We start from the raw sequence: 20,137 nt of genomic DNA, 5'->3' as shown, positions 1-20,137 counted from the left end.
CATTCTTTTGAGTTTATTCATTTTTTTTGTACAGATAAACTGGAATGGAGATGATACACTGATCTTCATACCAAAGCGGGGTAAGAGTGAGGGCTTTGCAGGTTTTGTGCTGTTGTACACTGATTAGAAGATAATTAAAATTTCACTTTTACTTTAACAATGGAAGAAGTACGTTGAAAATATCATAAATACCTACTTGAATTAGAGTAAGAGTAAAGTCTGTCACAAGCCAATGTGGCCCATCAGGTCGGTGTTTATCTCCAGTTTCCGTGTAGCATGAAATGACTGGGAATATTTCTAATCCCCCTGGATGGGATGCTAGTCCATCGCAGGTTACTCCCCAGCTAATGCTGGTACCCATTTATACTCATGGGTGGAGAGAGGCAAGTGGGGATAAAGTGGCTTGCCTAAGGACGCAGCATATGACCAGCAGCTGGATTCCAACCCCTGACCCTCTGATCAAGAGTCACGAATCCTAACCACTAGGCCACACTCCCCACTCTTAAATAGAATACTTTTACAGTTTATAGATTTCAAATTGTGCCATTATGATATTTTACTGTTATTCTTTTAAAAGAGCAAAGTAGAGAAGAGCTGATTCGTATGCGCAAGTTCAGTAGGGAAGTAGTGGACCTCCTTTCCAGTCAGCCTCGCTACCGCATTCTCTTCTCAAAGTTCATCCCAACTTATCACCATCACTTTGGACGTCAGTGTCGAGTTGGTGACTATGGCTTTAATAAACTTCTAGAATTGTTTGAGGCAATGGAGGATGTTATTCAGGTATGTAGACTAAACCTTTTCAACATATTAGTAATAATTTACACAAAAGGTCAATACAATAGATATTGCTGTTAACTATGCGGAATCTTATAGACTCTGTGCATGAACAGCAGATGGTGCTTTGTAACCACTTTCCAGAGTTCCAGTGGGAGGAACGCACCGCATGCGTGCACTGTGAATGTGAACAAACTCATGGCATGATCTACATTCATGTCAGTGTGTTCAAGAGTCCCTCCCATTGGTTTCCGCTAACTCTCCCTTTGTGACCATTTAGGGAGTACTTGTGCACAGAGTCGGTAGACTTTCAACACCCAAAAAGTACCCAGATACAAGTTGTGATGATTAGTATTCAAATAGTAGGAAAACTATCGGACATCCTTTTAGGGGTTTGCACACTTTTAAACATTGAAACTGTTACATACTTTCTTGGCAACTGAGGGTGCTGTTAATGTTGATGTGATGTCATTTAAAACACACACTCAAGTAAATTGCTTTTCTGTTCAAATTGTCAACCCCAAAATTTGTCCAAAGAAAATATTTTCAGATTAAGTTTACACATTTACTTCGTGCATGAAAAAAAATAATACGTCACCACAAAAAAGCAAAAAATCCTAAATTCTGTTAGCTTTTTATGCTTAGGCCAATGTTTTTTTAGTTTTGCGTATTTTGCCTTATTTACCTTGCCTTAATGAATGTAAAATATATATAAGGTCGATGATTCTTAAAAATAACGGATAATTTAAGCTGTGCACACCACTATGCACAATGCTAGTAACGATGGCCACTGGCCAATACTGGCCATATATCGTGCAGTATCAGCATGCGTGACTGCACTGTGTAGCGGGCAAAGGCTTGCTGATCGCATCGGGGAAAAACAACGAAGGCTTCCTTCCAAAATAGCGATTGTAAGTAGGCAAAGAAACAAATACGGACAGCAGAAAAAGTCGAAGTGTTTTTGACGTAAAAAGGTTGATGAGCAGCATTTTTGTGAAACAACAAATACGGACAGCAGAAATATTACAAGCATTTTTAACATAAAAAGGTTGTTAAAGACGAAAAATATGTGAAGACGAAAATAAAATTGATTTTTTTTTTCAACAATATTTAACACTGGTGGACAGTCAGTTTATAAATTACACCCAAAAATGTGCAAACATTAGACAATAATTAAAATTAACTTACATTGTAATTCTTTATTTCATCACACAGCCAAAAATTATCTGCAAAATTCAACAAGTCGACATATTTTAAGGTCATAAATGCTGCAAGTCTGCATATTAATACAAATGTATTGTTATTTGTTCATAACTGAATACATAAATTCCTATACAGAAATGGCCAACTGAAACATTCCTCGCATCCCCCCCCCCCCCCAATAAAAAGGACCCACAAATAAAATTAACAAAGAATTGACTAAAGCCCAGTTCATACATCATGCAAATGCAAATTTTCCGGGGGGGGGGGGGGGATTGAATGGGGGAAAACAATTTTTTTTGTTGTGGAGGAGGAGGGGACGTGTGCCCCTTACCCCCCCCCCCCCCCCCCATCCAGTTGTGACAATATTGACAGCACTGAAGAAATTCATGTAAAAGATACTCCTAATTTCCTCGGTGGTGCTGCCAACATTGTCAACACTGGACTTGATTCATCTTGTTGCTGAGCGATCTCTACTGCTGCCACATACTTACTGCGATTGGCAAAAATGAAATTAAACATAGGAACAAGACTAACTAAACATGCATGTGGTTACATTTGAATGAAACTACTTAAAATACACCACCAATTGAGAAACTGCATCTGTTTTCAAGCAAATTCCTGAAAGAATGAACCGTTCTCTTTTTAATATTGCAACTGTATCCCAATTTAGGTAACGAGTAAAGGCATAGGCCTACCGGTACCTCCAGTTCTTTCGGAGAAACTGACCTCCAAGATGCACATTTTGGAGCCTTATTGTGCCTTAATTGCATGACCTGCTGGAAAGGAGGCCTTGGGAACAGGGGGCTGAATTCATCCATGCTCAATTCAATACCATTTGGAGAGATAACCAAGGCCTGCAAGGTGATTTTACTCATCTTTGAGGCCATCGTGAAGAGGCACTGGCTCCAAACAAGTCCTGCGATACATAGTTCAGTCAATTTTCATTACTAAATATTAGTTAGTACATATAGGAATAAAATGTTCAAACTAGAAAACACACAGTAGGCCAAAAAGGTGTGCTGCCGGTTATTAGGCCTAATATTGCCACGCCCTACCTAACCTGTTTTGTTTGTTTTTTGGGGGGAGGGGGGAATGAGGGAAAAAAAACACAATGAAAATCATCATAAAGTTTTACACTGTAACAATACACACCTCCATATGATTGTACACGTTCCTTCGGGAATTTCTGATTTAATGGCTCGTTGCCGTGGATCGGAAAATCGATCATGGCCCAAGAATAAACGGCGCCGGGCCCATAAATCCCGCCGCCGCCGTTATTCTAGCTCTTCAACGAGCGACAGTGCCAGTACGTCGCCGACTTCTGCCCAGTCATCGGACCACCCACGTCATCGCAAACGCGGGCGGAGAGACAATACATCGGATTTATTGCTGAAAGGTTTTCAGGCTTTGTCGGCTCAGTTGGCGGCGTTGGCGCAACAACAACTCCCAATTCCCCCTCAAGCTGAGACGCCAATAGACCTTCACCTACTCATTCTACAGCTGTAGATACACACGAGGCAACACCTAAGGGTAACCTCGAGTCCCAGCCGGGTCCATCTTCGGTGGATCAGCCGTCCGACGTGGATTCTACCAGGAGTCATCCTTATGAGACTACCGATAATAGATTTCGTGAAGTGATGTGGGATATGGTTCGTATATTAAAGGTTCCCATTCCCGAACAGTCAGAATCTTCACAAGGTACACGGCCTAGTTTTAAGAAACGCACAGGTGTACCAGAGCGGGATTCCCCGAAGTCAACCTTTCCGGAATTCCCAGTGGACAGGTTTTTTTCTAACCGTCTTAAAACAATAGCTGGTCAGAAAAAATGGCAACCCTTTGCCAAGGCAGCATGTCATCCCTTTCGGGTTCCAAAGCAGGATACTGAAGAATTTTTAACAGTTCCGGTTATCCCAGACAATGCAAAGGACAAGATGGCGGCAGATACAGGGAAACAATCACTTAAAGTTCCCTTTGCCGATCCTGTCCGGAATAAGCTTGAAGAGGCATTACATAAGGTTGATGCAGCATCCCGCATGGGTCTGCAAACGACTTCATTTATGCTTCTTTTGTCAGAATACTTGGTTACTGCATGTGATTCCGTTTCCAGTGTTTCTCCTACAATGGCTGTCAATGCCTTTCAATGTCTGGAGGATGGATTACGCATCATCCTAGACCAATTTGCTAGGGTCTCTGTACTTGCCACGGTCTCCAGACGTTCCATATTGCAATGTTCTAGAAACGATCTTCTTTCCTTCAGAAGGGGCAAGAAAACGCATGGAGGCCCTTCCTTTATGGAGCAAGGATTTGTTTGCGGATCAGTTCCAGACGATGATGGAGGCCGAGGCCAAACGTCTAGAAGCAACAGACCGTATTAATTTACAGGCCCGTCGTAAGAATCACAACCAACAGCTAAGGTCCCGACTACTTCGAATAGGTCCAAAGGGTTTAGAAAACCTTTGCCCTCCTTTCAGACACCCAAGTCTACCCAATCAACCGCTGTGGCTCGATCAACACCAGCAACAACCGCAACAACATCGCAGGCAACTTCCGGAAGGAGTTTTGGCTGGCCAACCTCAAGAGGTCGTGGCACGCGGTTTCCCTCCCGCCAGAATCTTCTCGAGCGGGTCGGGGATGGCGTCGGTGACGCTGGTTCTCCACCCGTGGCCCCCCAGATTGGGCCCGTGGGGGGCCGCTTAAGGCAATTCGGGGAGACTTGGGCCCACTTTTGCACCGATGGGTGGGTGCTTCAGACAGTCACACAGGGATACTGCCTAGAGTTTACAAGCACTCCTCCATCGGTAATGTTCTCACGTCCCACCCCTGTTCCATCAGACAGAGAACAGCGGAGGGCATTGGAGAAAGAAATAGAAACCCTGCTATCAAAACAAGCAATTCAACCGGTTCAAAGCCCAGTAGAAACATCAGGTTTCATGTCAACATTCTTCCTTACACCCAAGAAGAAGCAAGGCGAGTGGCGTCCTATTCTGAACCTAAAGCCGTTGAACAGGTTTATTCGTCCACGGCGGTTCCGAATGGAGACCCTGCGCACCGTCTTAAATTCTCTCCCAACACCATCCTGGGCCGCATCAATAGATCTGCAGGATGCTTATCTTCACGTACCCATTTGCAAGGAACACAGAAAATACCTTCGTTTTCAATACAAAAATACACTTTTCAAGTTCCTCACTCTTCCGTTCGGTCTGTCAACATCACCAAGGGTCTTCACCAGAGTAACAAAGACCCTGGCGACAATACTTTAAAGAGCGAATATAATGATATTCCTCTGCCTGGACGATTGGTAATCGTAGGCAGGTCCACAGAGGAAGTTCGACAGTCCTTAGAAGTAACCGTCGACTTGACGACAAGGTTAGGGTTTCTGATAAACTTGGAAAAATCTCATCTGGTCCCCACCCAGACACCGTCTTTTCTAGGGGCAGAAATCGACCTGGTAACAGGGATCGCTTACCCTTCGAGCGAACGAGTACACAATGTCCAGGAGTGCGCCAACCTGTTCCTGACGGCTCGATCAGCACCAGCGGTGGCCTGGCTACAACTGCTGGGCCTAATGGCCAGTCTGGTCGATCGAGTCCCATGGTGTCGCCGAGGATGCGGCCAATTCAAATACATCTTTTGGCTCATTTTCGACCCAGTCAACATCCTTCGTCAAGGAGCATACCAATACTGAAGCCAATCATCCCCCACATTCATTGGTGGACAATTTGGAGCAACCTGAGTCAAGGTTTGCCTTTTCCTCCTCCACTTCCCACGATGACTCTTACGACAGATGCATCCAACATGGGATGGGGTGCGCATCTGCAGTCACAGCAAGTGTCAGGTCTTTGGACACCAGACGAACTGGTTTTCCACATCAATGTTCTGGAACTCCTTGCAGTTCGCAGAGCCTTATCTCAGCTCATCAGCCTAGTCAAACAGAAGGTTGTAATGGTGCAATCCGACAACTCAACTGTAGTGGCCTACATAAATCGCCAAGGAGGAACACGTTCCCCCCAGTTGTGCTTCCCGACTTGGAAGCTACTCCTTTGGTGCATAGATCTCAACGTAACTCTTGTGGCATGTCACATACCAGGCGAGTTGAATGTCACTGCAGACGCGCTGTCCAGAGGAAAGATCCTTCCAACAGAATGGCAACTACACCCAAAAGTTGTCCAAACACTGTTCAATCTAATGGATCGTCCCAACATAGATCTATTCACGTCACAAATGAACAACCAATTGCCGGTATACTGCACTCGAGTCATGGATCCAAAAGCCTGGGCAGTCAATGCCTTAACAATCGACTGGACAGGCATGTACGCATATGCATACCCACCGATCTCAATTCTCTCGAGGGTACTGCACAAGATACGGAAGGAACCCTGCAAGGTGATGCTCATAGCTCCATTTTGGCCTCGCCAAACCTGGTTCCAAACGATGATCAGGTTGCTGGTTCATCAGCCCATCATCCTCCCGCAGAAACAAGATATACTGAAACAGCCCCGGCCCAAGTTGAACCACCCGGATCCGGAGTCACTACGTCTGACTTGTTGGCTATTGTCCAGCATTCCATGCGAACAGCAGGCCTTTCTGAGGAAGCTGCCGCCTTGGCAGCCTGTGGCCGGAGATCGTCTACAAGGAAGACATATGATAGCTGACTCCGACATTTTTTTAAGTGGTGCGACGGGAGGGACGTGGATCCCCTCTCTGCATCTGTAACCATGGTTGGGGACTTCCTCCTCCACCTGTTTAATACAGGGCTAACATTGGCCACAATAAAAAATTACAAGTCGGCCATTGCTGCAGTGCATCAAGGTTTTCAAGATGGCTCCTCTGTATCAAACAACCTGGCACTAGGTCAACTGCTCAAAGGCATGTTTACGAAGCGTCCTCCTCAACGTAAACTTATCCCAGCATGAGATTTAGGAGAGGTCCTACGTACTCTAGCAAACCCGCCCTATGAACCTCTTGCGACGGTACCCTTGTTGGATCTGTCAGTCAAGGTAGCTTTCCTCATCGCTGCTGCAACAGCTAGGAGACGGAGCGAGCTCCATGCATTGACCGTGGACAAGGGACACATAAGATGGGAGCCGCACGGAGTATGTCTCATCCCTCGAAGTCTCCTAACTTCCAGCCTCCGGACATCTTTGTTCCTGAATTGAAATCATTATCTTCGGTCCCCGAAGATAAGAAACGGTGCCCAGTTAGAGCTCTAAAATGGTACATAGCTCGCACAAAACCCATCCGCGGTGGGGAGTCTCAACTGTTCATAACTTCAACTCCTCCCCACCGCTCAGCATCCCGTGACACAATTTCTTGATGGATAGTTACAGCTATCCGATCCCAAATGCCAGACAGTCCTCTGAACGAATCCCGTCGGACAATTCATGCTCATGATACAAGGGCGGTCACAACATCATGGGCACTATTGCGGGGTGTTCCTGTGGAAGATGTAATGCAGGCAGCATGCTGGAAAACAGCAACGACCTTTTCGTCATGTTACCTGAGAGATGTCCTCTTAACAGAAGGGCAGACTGGGCGGGTGACGATGTCAGTCACCATGCCATCAGCTGCCCCAAGACAACCCTCCAAAGAGGTCTCAACCCAGGCTGTTGTACCAACAACTCAACAGTAGGGTGAGTAAGGCTCATGGTAGTTTATAATGTGCTTTTGTGTAGTCCATGAGGGGATTCCTTATTTGTGTGTCCTTCTTTGACTCAATTGCAGCCCACTCCCACCACCAATTTCGGTGCCAATCTATGCATTTATAGGTCCAACAGGTAAGTAGGAGACGAAGTGGACAACCCCCAAACTATGGTGTTTGGTTGTCCACGAGGGGACTACTTACCTGTTGGACCGTCCCACCCGCCTTTCCCCACAGTGGGCTCCTCCTTTGGTGTGATTCACTCGCGCTAAAGAAAGAGGACGATAATGGCGGGGGCTCTGACTATTGTGGGCGCTGGCGCAGGAGGGCGCTGTGGCACGCTATAGCAAATCTTTACTTTAGCGGTTAATTTACATAGTTAAGGAAATATGCATTTATAGGTCCAACAGGTAAGTAGTCCCCTCGTGGACAACCAAACACCATGTGGTGTACACAAAAAAGAATTACCATTCATGCATATGAATAATTAATTAGCCATAATTCCAAAACCCTTTGACCTATAGTCATGGAATTTCTTGGGTATGTTTATAATAAGTTGTTCTATATGCAAGTACAGAGTTTCATAGTTTTCGTCAGTCGATGGCCGAGATCTTAGGGGAATCCTCCCCCCCTCCCCTCTCCCCCGTTGAGAGATGCAACAAAATAAGCCGGCCAATTTAGGGTGAAATCACTTTTTTGAGCAAAGTATTATCTTTTTAAACATCTTTTTTTTTGGGGGGGGGGTGTGAGTCATTGAATCAACTTTGAAAAGTGTATGTGTGTGGTGGGGGACAACCCCCTCCCCCTCCCGCCCTGCTGTCCCCCACCGATTGACGCCCATGAACATGGAACGAGCCAAATATTTAAACACATTTTTTCAAATTCGGTCACTTTCCTTTGACTCATCCTGTAATTGGTTCAACCAGTCAAGGAAAACGTAACGGCACCAAAGAGCACGTCGATTCAGTTCGTAGATCAAAAATACTGCCAAGAGTGCCACCATTGTGATGCTCGAGATGATCCACACAACTTGCCGTATGGTTGCGGGACGTCTAGATGTCCCGCAAATTTACGGGTGGTTTACGGGCACACGCAGATTTAAGAGGGTTTCGTGAATAACCCGCAAGTGCTTAGGTGAGGGTTACGGGGAAGTTGCGCACCCGCAAATTGTTGCGGGTGCTTTGTGAATAAGGACCCAGGTCTAACAAGAGCTGTTTCGGTGGACTTGCCGAAACAGCTAATTAAGCATGTTCTATTTGTGAGTCATGGCAATAAGGTTTAAAGAAAGAATATGCAAAAGAAATACTAAATGGAAGTGAACAGAGGGGGGGGGGGAATAAGTTTGTCTGGAGCTGGTTGGAATTGGCATTGAAGTGTGCAATTAAGAAATGATCCTGCTAGTCTTCATACAAATCAAACAGAATTATGATGACATCATCATGCGATTTTATATAGATTTTTGAAGTTTTGAAGATTATTGCCTTATCGCATAAACACAACATGCTAAAGTCACGATTCTTTCTGTAATAGGTTTGTTAGGTCGTAGATATGCACAAAATGTGACAAATGTGTGACGTCGTGATGATGTCATAAAAAACATGTTTGGTTTTTTTAAACACATAAGGGTAAATTCAATCGCCATGAAACTTGGTGGGTACTTAGGTACAGTGGCGTACGCAGGATTTTTTCAAGGGGGTGTTTCAAAATTGGATGTCGTCATTTATGACGCTAGAAATGAAGATGGTAAATTGTGTTGGCGCCAGAAATAACAAATAGTATCAGTGGGCTAAACTTTACGCTTAAATAAAAGTCAGGAGTTTGTGTTGGCGCCAGAAATAAAAGAGGGTATATTTGGACGGGTTAAACTCGAAGGGCCGGGAACCCACGACCATCAGTTATCTTTTTGAGCTAAAGCATAGTAAATCGGGAAAAAAAATGTTCTGTGTCTTTAGAGTATGATGAACATATGAGTAAAGGGGTCAATGTGGGCAGTCCCCTCCCTCAACAGCATTTAAACCAAAAAAAGAAGAAATTCAAGAAAAAAAGTGACACGGGCTGCGGAAGTGCTAGGATCTGTTCTTGTTATTGTCTAAAATCACTCAGCTTCGTCCCCTGGATCTCATGATTCTCATCCGTTGGGAATCTTTGTGTAAACCGCCCCCACCCCTAAGGCCAAACTTCAGATACAGGATACATATCAGCCATTCCATGGTGACTCGCGTGACATTTGAACAAAATGTAAAGTTTTAATGCATTACTGTTGTTAACCTGGCATTTATTCAACTCAAATTAGCATGTATTTGAGTCAGGGCATTGTGAATTTATGGTTTAGTCTTTATATGATTACTTTAAAATCGTTATTTTTTCATGTATCACAGTTTCTTTGACGTGACTCGCATGACAGGATAGAAAAAGGGATTTTTGACATCCCTTGATTCAAATAGCTTTTCCTATGGATCTACCAGTGTTCTAAAAATTATTCTTACTGAACTTAGAACTTAATACCCTCACCCAATACATGCATAAGTTGTATTGTGCCAAATATCCCTTGTTGTAAGAAATGGCCTGAAGAAAATGTGACTCGCGTGACACAAATGCGTGACTCGCGTGACACAGTAGCTTTTCACTTTCACATTATAACTGTAATTTTAGTATAACAAATCAAATCATAATATTATATTAATAAAAATTATTTACCTGTGAATACCTTATGAAAGAGCGTGAAAACTGCTATTTATCCCTTTACTTTGGCAAATGTTGGGGGTGGAAATCTGGTTTAAACACAATATCCTTAACAATGACATAGAGAGAAAAAAATGTTTTGGAATTTAAGTTACAAAGTGATGTCATCAATCCACGGGTGATTATTTCAGGAAAACAGTTGTAATTGTTGGTCATGTAGAGTCACAGTTTCCTTAAAAGGTAAGAGCTGCAATTAATGATGCAGTTGTATAGGAATGTATACAGTACAGTTGAATCTCGTTTGTACAAACTCTGTTAATACAAAATTCTGGTTATAACAAACATAAAGCCTTAGTCCCGACTGTGCATTTATGTGCACAATGAATGGGACTGATGTTCCTCTTAGTACAAAATTCTGATATAACAAACAATTTGGCTAGGTTCGAACGAGTTTGTATTAACGAGACTCGACTGTATATACATTTGTAAAAAACTGATTCAATTTCTTGTTACATAACTAATGCTTTTAAAGACTTAATTCGAATTCTATAATTTAGTAGTGCCTATGGCACTGTTTCTTTGTACATGTATTACATGTAAATGAAACATTCCTGGCTTGTTACCAGGCGCGGATCCAGAGGGGGGGTTTTGGGGGTCAACCCCTTCCCCCCCCCCCCCCCCAGCTCTGTCCAAAAAAAAATTCTCATACAAATTCCTGAAGAAAAGGTCGAACCCCCCCCCCCCCCCCCCCCCCCCCCCCCCCCCCCCCCCCCCCCCCCCCCCCCCCCCCCCCCCCCCCCCCGCTGTGACACCCCCAACAAAAACATTATACTGGTCTAATGTCCGCCTGTTCAAAATACGGTACACCATTCTGTAATGTGTTCGTCGAATTTGAACAGCGCCCCCGATTGAAATTGGTACCAGCCCCGTCCCCCACCCTCCCCAGTTTTTTATTTTACGGAGGCCAAGTGTCCGGAGAAAAAAACGTGTGTACATTTTCAGATTTTTTGGCTGATGAAACACCCCCCCCCTGCGAAAATTCCTGGATCCGCCCCTGGTGACTCGCGTGACATACATCATGTGTGACTCGCGTGACATTCTTGAGATAGTTTTTTCTACAAGGAATGTAGAGCAAATAAGAATATTCATACTTTTATTGATAGACCACCACTATTTCATTTACAAATATCAAACACTAGCTGAATCCCTCTCTAGTTATTAAGTAATCTGAAAAAAAGTCCTTTTTTTGTGACTCGCGTGACATATTTTTGAGGGTGTTTTCACAATGAAATAGTGGGAAAATACTGAAGACATTTGGAAAAATTCTCAATGTTTTATCAAATAGACTGGAATAGCTACCAAATGTATGCAGATAAAGCACATTCTTATGAATGAGCTTCAATTACTTCTTCAGTTTGTGATTTATACCCCTGACCCTCTGTTTCGCCCACAAAATTCATCCATGTTCAGGAGGCTGAAATTTTAATTCAAATGATTTATTTAAAAAAATATTTTGAGATTTAGATGGTTTCAATATTCCTCTTATCAAATATAACTGACAAAAATTTATTCCTTTCACTTCAATTTTTGAGTTTGGTGATGACCCTTACATGGAATGGCTGATATGCGCTCTGGTCACAGGAGCGGATTCAGACTGCCATTTGCCGGGGGGCCTAGAATTATTGTAATGAAGGGTCCAGGACCTGCGAAGCCCTTACGGCGTGGGGTCCGGGGCCCGCTTAAGGGCCCCGGGAAAAAATGGGATTTTAGATGCTCTGTGGTGCAATCTGAGGCGATTCCTGGCCACTTCCACCGTTTAGAAAACGTTTTAAACATCGAAAATTCCATTTAAATTTGTTATGTTTTTTTTGTTGTTTATAAAGTTTGTTACGTACTCAAAGTTGAGAACCATGTTCCATCTCCGTATTTTTTCACAATTTTCTATTTTGGAAAGGGATTTATGCCACTTAAGGTACAAAATGGTGGGGGCACCGCTAGGGTGAAATTATAGCATAGAGGGAATTTGAATCCCGGGACATACCGTTATTTCGTTTTACCGTTTTGGATTTCCTCAAAAACAAAAACAGTAAACGAATCATCGACCGTTTTGTCGTTTTATAGTGTTATAAGACGACAAGCGGTATTAAGATAAATACGGTTTCTCCGTTTTATAAGTTTAGTAAAATTCATTATAGCATAACGATCAATGATTTTTGTTTTACAGATTACACAAATACAGACTGTTTTTTTATTCCAGTGTCATGGTTAACAGTCCGTGGTGCATTTTGTGGCGGTGGGCAAGGGGGTGGAGGGGGACCATTACATGTTTTACACGAAGAAGTGTAACCTCAGCATAATTAATGCGTGATGTGATTCCTGGCGCGGACCCTGACCCCTTTCTCATGCGATTCAGTCAAGTTGGTGGGGCTTAAAGAGTTCCAAGCAATATGGCGCTAGAAAACTTCAAGGGAGGACATTACTTTTCACAATGGAAACAGGATGGTAATAAGACGTTTGATGAAGTTGCAGACATTTTGAAGGAAACCGGGGTTCAAGTCGACGCGGCTCTTCAATAGCCAATTCGCAAATTTTGTCGTGAGAACGAAATGTAAGGAGCGGGGCCCAGGCAATGAGTCGATCCCAAGGGCGCATTAATTAACATTCCGGTGCATTGCTTAATTGCCGAACCTAAAATCAAAAAATGGTCGGTAAGACTATTGACCGTTTTGTCATTGTCATGATTTTGTAAAACAACACTCTAAAAATAAAGCAACTAACCGTTTATCGCTTTCTACAATTAAAAACAACAACAACAAGTATTTTGTGTGTGTGACTTAATACCGTTTGACCGTTTTACAAAACTGTAAAACGAGAAAACGGTCAATGGTTCGTTTACTGTTTTTGTTTTTGAGGAAATCCAAAACAGTAAAACGAAATAACGGTATGTCCCGTGATTAATTTGGCCGGAGGACCAATGCGAGCGCGGAGCGCGAAGCACTTACGGCGTGGGGTCCGGGGCCCGCTTAAGGGCCCCGGGAAATTTTGGATCGTAGATGATCTGTGGTGCAATCTGAGGCGTTTCCTGGCCACTTTCCCCTGTTTTTTTTAGCAGAAGTTTTTTAAATTATAAGGGGATATTTTGTTTCATTTGTTTCAAATACATATTGGCCTATATACTCTTGCTCTTAAGTGTCTTCTGTATTCAAAGCTTAAAGTTGAGAACATGCACATAATTTGTAATTGTTCCGCGCTCGGTCACATAACTCTCTTTTCCCCTCATATTTTTACATGGCAAAGGGGGGTGTTTAACAGCCAAAACACCCCCCCTGCGTACGCGCCTGCTTAGGTACATAATGGTACAAACATGCACATTTTAAATTGATGTCACAATGATGTCATAATCTGATTTCTTTAATAAATGTTGAAACTTTTTAAATTGTGGTCTACTTACAAACATTTGACATTCTCTTCTACCAATTCTGCAAACTTCACGTATTGTCATTGTAAAGGTGATATTTTAAAGTCCTTTATCTAGAGAACTACAAGTCTGGTCGGGTTGAAAGTTAGTATGTACATTGATAGGAATGTGTTCTAGGTAAAAATTGATGTGACACTATGATGAAATACAATTGTGTATGGATTTATTAAAATGTTAAATATTATTGGCATTTTTTAACATTCTTCTCTACATCTAGCCCCAAAAATGCTAAAATCAAAATACTTTTAACATGTTCAGTAGGTCATGATCATGGGCACAAAATTGTCACTAATTGTGTGACGTCACTATTAGTTTATAGAAAATGCAACAGATTAAGAATAAGTGGTCAAATTTTTATGGAACTATTTTCGTACATGGAACTGATCATTTACATGAATTCACAGAAATGCAAAAAAAACCATAAACATAAAGAAAAATATCAAAATGCAAAAAGGCCTTATCATCTGTTCATCGAACAGACATAGACCTCTAGTTTGTGTTTGTTTTTCATTGAAAATTAGCTATCCTTTGTCAAAATGCTTTAAAACATGCAATGTGCATGGCAAAACCTTGCAACGTTGGGCTGATGAGTGCATTTTGGCATCAGGTATCTAGCCTGTTCTAGCTTATGATCTACCATGCATTGTGTGGTCATAGAAAGGTGTGATCAGTGGTGCACTGCTGGTACCCCAAAAACATTTGCCAGTATTTGCTGCTTGAGCACATGCCTAAACTTTTACTTCCAGCAAAGGACCAGGACAAATTTTATTTATTAATTAAGAGGTGTCCCTGAGGGGGTTAAAAACGACATATCCCACATCACAGCAGTCAACAATTGTTTTGTTATATCGTGCCAATAAATCAAACAGATAAATGGTTGTAAATTACTGTGTGAGAAACTAATTAAATCAGTGAGATGTAACCTTTGATTACTGAGGGCTTTGACGACCTGCCGGACATTAGACTGAGCGGTTGACGTTGCAGTTCTCATTGTGTGAATCTAGTGCTGGCAGGTTCCACACGCGTGTGCGGCTGTGTGCGCGCAATGAACGCTGTGCAATATCTCTGCTCTCTACATAAAAATGGATATCAGTGTGTGACAAGCATTTTTACTACTCAGCTGAGAGGCTCGAGGGGTATTGTCATCGCCTACGGCGTCCGTCCGTCCGTTCTGACCATACCCCCCTTGTGGGGTGATGTTCCTTTCAGGAAACATCACCCCACTATTTTCACAATAGAAAAACATCACCCCAGAAGAGAATCTTTAGAAAAAGGGATAATGGGAACACAATGCTATCACCCCACAATTCCGTCTGGCTAGACCGACCGGAGTTTCCGGATGATAACTTCAGTTAGAAATGTTGTTTGGGATTGTAACTTTGGTAGGGGGTTGCCCTTGGGAGTAGGCAAGTTGGGATTGGTTTTGAGGTCAAAAGGTCAAAGGTCACGGTCACCGTGGTGAGTTAAAGGTAAACGGTTTCCGGATGATAACTTGAGTTAGAAATGAGATTTTGATGTCAAACTTTGGTAGGGGTTGCCCTTGGGAGAAGCCAAGTTGGATTGGTTTCGGGGTCAAAAGGTTAAAGGTCAAGGTCACTGTGGTGAGTTAAAGGTAAATGGTTTCAGGATGATAACTTGAGTTAGAATGAGATTTTGGTGTCTAACTTTGGTAGGGGGTTGCCCTTGGGAGTAGGCAAGTTGGGATTGGTTTTGGGGTCAAAGTTCAAGGTCACCGTGGTGCGTTAAAGGTAAATGGTTTCTGGATGATAACTTGAGTTGGAAATGAGATTTTGGTGTCTAACTTAGGTAGGGGGTTGCCCTTGGGTACAGGCAAGTTGGGATTGGTTTTGGGGTCCAAAGGTCAAGGTCACTGTGGTGAGTTAATGGTTTCTGCATGATAATTTCAGTTGGACATGATATTTGAGTTTGGAATGTCAGTTTGCCCTTTTCGACAAACTTTGGCTGAGGGGTTTCAACAGCAACGCTGTTATTTTTATTATCTTGACACGAGGCTGTTCTAGACCAATGAAATTACAGTATCCAAGCACAAGATATAACAAATTTATTTGTTAATAAAATAAATTTATCAGTTAATTCATGATATACATGTAGGCCTGTACAGTCGAATGCCTTTATAACAAGGTCCTTGGGACTTTACATATTACCTTGTTATAACAGGTACCTTGTATTATTAATAATGGAAAACAAAGGGGGAAAAAAAGAAAGACTGTGGGCCTAACATTTTTCTTGTTGTAAGCAGTAGGTTGTGTTAACAGTGCTCTTCTTATCAGTGTTCAACTGCCCGTATATGCATTTCGGATACCAGAATTTGCACAGTAACTTTTATTTTTCCAATGACCAGGTTGAAGAACAAGGAGATGAGCGTGTGGTCATTTTGACTACTGAGGAACAGCTGGCACTCATAGCTCGTCATACTTCAGAAATGTTACAGAGGAATCGCCTACATCTCATTAACTTAGATACATTTAATGAGATGTATACAAGATGTTACATGTATCCAATCTACATGAAGGACTATCATACCAAGAATATGCAAGAGTTGATGGCTAGATTTCCACATGTAGTTGAGGTAGGCTGATTATGATATAATCTGCTGTTAAGGAAACACATATCTGGCAGATATGCCAACACTCCTGACTTTGTCATTAGCAATTAATGTTATGGTGACTCCATGTTGCACTTTTATGCGTGTCCCTTAAAATGTATAATAGGATGATATGGAAGAATCATCTTGTTTTATTTTGTGAATGCACGGAAAAGTTCAGATTTATATAACCGACATACAGATCCTTGTCATTTGATTGGTGGAACTCACATCACGTGACATTCGTTATTGCTCCCATTCACGCCGGGGTTCAAAAAGTCCCATTCGCCCATGGGGAATGGGAAATAATATTGAACAGTTAGGATCATTCTTGTTCCATGACGTGGTATTTGTGTGCAAATGCATGCTGGTGTGCGCGTTCAGCGTTGTGCGTAGCGCGTAGCGCGTATTGTTCCAAAGAGCCAGCGCTACAGCGTTGGGTTCAAACATTTTTGTGAAGGGGTGGTTTGGAAGAGGGAAATACATTTTCCACCAATTTTGTATTGAAATAAAATGTCAAATGACAAGGATCTATATAAAACAAATATTGAGTGGCTTGAAATTGTGAAATGGGAGGAATATTGTTGCTCGGTAAAATCTGGACTTTTCCAGTTCACTCGGCTTTGCCTCGTGAAGGGGAAAAGTCCAGATTTTACATTGCGATAATATTCCTCCCATTCCACGCTGAGCCACTCAATATGTGTATAATATGGAATATACTTAGTGGGTAGAGTGGTCTCATAAAGGGTAAATGACAGTCAAAGCAGCGCTGTCAACTTGATTAATTCACATATGCTGAAGTTCGTGCATGAAGTTTTATGTCATATGTTGTAAATCTGAAAAATACCAGTAAAGATTGGCATTCCAAAAATGATTACCAACGTTTGCATCAAGTACATGAAAAGTTCCCAAGAAAACAAACACTGTTGCAGTCGTTCAGAATAGAGCATTTTGATTTTAGACATCCCTTCATTTAATAAACAAGACAAGGCCAGCTTAGGAAAGCTGGTTCATGAGCACACAATTCTATTCAATTGATTCATAATTGATATTCACGTGTAGCTTTTTCGTGCATCTTTGCTACACAATTGGCCTGATTTGACCGTAGATTGGCATTACAAGGTAATACTTTATGAAAGTACTGCCCAGCCCTCTGCACCAGCCTACAACCAGTCTAAGCACAAGTGACAGTCAGTCAGTCAGTTGGTATAAAACCAGCAACTCATATCCATGGTCCACCCTATGACATTCATTTTATACAAACTTACATGTGTATACACGGTTCACCCAACTAGTCATCTGAGACAAAACTTTTGAGCCAAGCTAAGACTTATATAAATCTAAGTCACAAGTGACAGTCAGTGAGTCAGTCAGGTACAAAATGGACACTAGGCTGGCCCTCTGGGACCAGCAAATATTGATGCATACCGTTTGCTTTCTGAAACCAAATTCTATTCGGGTTAACTTGAGTCATTGAGCATTGGTCAGGTGCCACTCTAGAATGTCAGTCTAAAACAGGTGAATTTTGGGTTTGTTACTTTGTTCAACTTTTAATTTGCAGATTGTAAGTGATGGTTCTAAACACCATCTGCATCTGGTAGAGAATATGCACTTAAGCCAGTTGACACAGCAGATATTAGTGGTACTACTGGAATCTGATGATGGACGTCTAGCTATCAAGGATGTTAGCGTAGCTTACCATAGTGTTTGGGGCCAAGAATTGATTCCCATTGAGTATGGACATAGCAGACTGGTCACACTCATGAAAATGCTTCACTATGTTCTCATGGTAAGACAGTAGCTTACTCCTAGAGTGGTAACGGTATTATGTAATCAGGATTCACAGACATCAAAGAACTGGATCTCAACAAAACTTGCCCTTGAAAAGAAACCCAATACATTCCTCTCAGTTTTGGATATTGTATTTGATCATCATATAGGTTGGACTTCAATTGCAAGACTCATGTTCTTTGTAATTGAAAGTTGGTTATTGTGCCACGGACTATGGACTCAATGGTGCAAGAGCAGTAAATGGTCTGTATGACCACTCACAGGCTGTATTGGTTCGTGTATGACTCACTTATTTTAAGCATACATGTAGCTAAAGTGGTGGTTTAAGCATACATGTAGCTATAGTGGTTTGGTTGGTTAGAATGTTTTCTTTCTTTAACCCTCCTACTATTTAAGAGGTCAAAACCCTTCCGAACGTACCTATCCCCTACCCCGAGAAAATTTATAAAAAGGAAAATATAATGAACCCACACCTTGGTTGTTTGTCCCTTTGTAATCAATACCTCTAGGATGTCATCTATGCCATGCTAAAATAAGTCTCCCGCACTTGCCAGTAAAATTTTAATTTAATTTTATCCTTCTCAATTCCGATGATTTTGCATTTAATAGCCGAACTACGCCCTCTGTCTTCCACTTCCAAATGGCTGGAAAATGACTTTCTGCATAAGACGAGCTTCCTTATAATACAACGAAATTAAATAAGTCGGGAGAACCTTGTAATAACGAGAGTCGACTGTACACATGTAACTGCACGTTAAAAGAAATTGGCGGAAACAGGGGCATCACCAGTGAGCCCCAGCAATATTTAAAATACTTGAATTTTCGAGCCAGCTGGCTAAAACTATGAAAGGTCTTACAAAAGGATTGAAAAACAAAAAACAAGTTCCACAAGAAAGGGAAAGTGAATGTGAATCTCCTCATTCAGTTGCCTCTCCTCAATCAGGCTACTTTTGTGTGCCCTTTGTTCCGGAACGGGATAATTACTAAGGTTGTGATCAGTACCCCATGGTCACACGACACGTTGCCATATTTTAGCCAACTAGGATAGAGAATAAGCAAAAGGTGTGTTATAAAATAGGATTTCCTCAATTGTAATTTTAAAAGTTTATGTGTTCATTATTGTTTGCATAACTTGACTGGTTTTATTTTACCCTAGGTTCAGAATGAATGGTTGGATGAATGCTACATAGAACTAACTCCTGCCCATCAGTTTGCACGTCAAGCCCGCAATGTCCTGATTGCAGACAATCGTTTGAGCATGACATTTCAGGAGTTGGTTGCTAAATATCACAAATTGCATGGAGTACAACTACAGCCGGCCAACTTTGGACACAGTGCACTAACTTCTCTGATTGACACAGTACCACGGGTTCTGTCGGTGGTCAACAAAGGAGCCAAGAGAGCTGTCACTCTTAATCCAAGCTGCTTAGGTAAGATCAAAAACAGCATTAGGTATGGCAGAAACAATAGGAGGGCGCTGTTTGATTTGGGTAAAATCTTTTGTATTTACCCAAACCAAATAGCGCCCTCTATTGTGTCGGCCATTTCTCAAATAGGCTTGTTGCATCTCAAATAGGCTTCAAATTAGGTTTTTGCCCTTCACCGACGTTTTAAATAGACTTGTTGCATATATACTAGTTTTATTTCAACAGGGTAGCCTTTTCAGTTATTTAAAGTGCTATTCTTAAGGCCGGGTTCAAAATTAGCGGTAGCCCGCTAGCCAAATGCTAGTCAAAACAGCAGCAGGCTAGTCACACTATTCCTTAAGTAGCCCGGCTGGTGAGTCAAAAAACTATTGGGCTACGGCAAAGATGAAAGGACAGGCAACTTTTTAAAGGGTTAAATTATTTATTAGACATTTATTTAAAACACTGACAAAAGTGCCTCAGAATACAGTAAACTCTCCAAGTTGGCACTCTCGGGACCCGAGAATTTGTGACGACTTACGCGAATGCCGATATCTGCT

At 42.2% G+C, this 20,137-nt stretch overlaps 1 protein-coding gene across 1 annotated transcript in view; it reads left to right on the top strand.

Moving 5' to 3' along the window:
* The window catches only part of LOC119745384 (meiosis regulator and mRNA stability factor 1-like), a 43,231-nt gene continuing 23,094 nt past the window's right edge, over window positions 1–20,137 (top strand). The window contains exons 1-5 of the mRNA XM_038221702.1: window positions 1–80; window positions 578–780; window positions 16,138–16,365; window positions 17,942–18,169; window positions 19,328–19,601. Coding sequence (XP_038077630.1) covers window positions 604–780; window positions 16,138–16,365; window positions 17,942–18,169; window positions 19,328–19,601 — 907 coding nt within the window. The 5' untranslated portion in view covers window positions 1–80; window positions 578–603. The remainder of the gene's footprint in view (window positions 81–577; window positions 781–16,137; window positions 16,366–17,941; window positions 18,170–19,327; window positions 19,602–20,137) is intronic.

This window comes from Patiria miniata, unplaced genomic scaffold, assembly GCF_015706575.1.
Source record: "Patiria miniata isolate m_02_andy unplaced genomic scaffold, ASM1570657v1 HiC_scaffold_7, whole genome shotgun sequence".
Classification (NCBI taxonomy): Eukaryota; Metazoa; Echinodermata; class Asteroidea; order Valvatida; family Asterinidae; genus Patiria; species Patiria miniata.
Note: the sequence above shows the minus strand (reverse complement) of the source record. Positions and strands in the feature narration are given on the sequence as shown.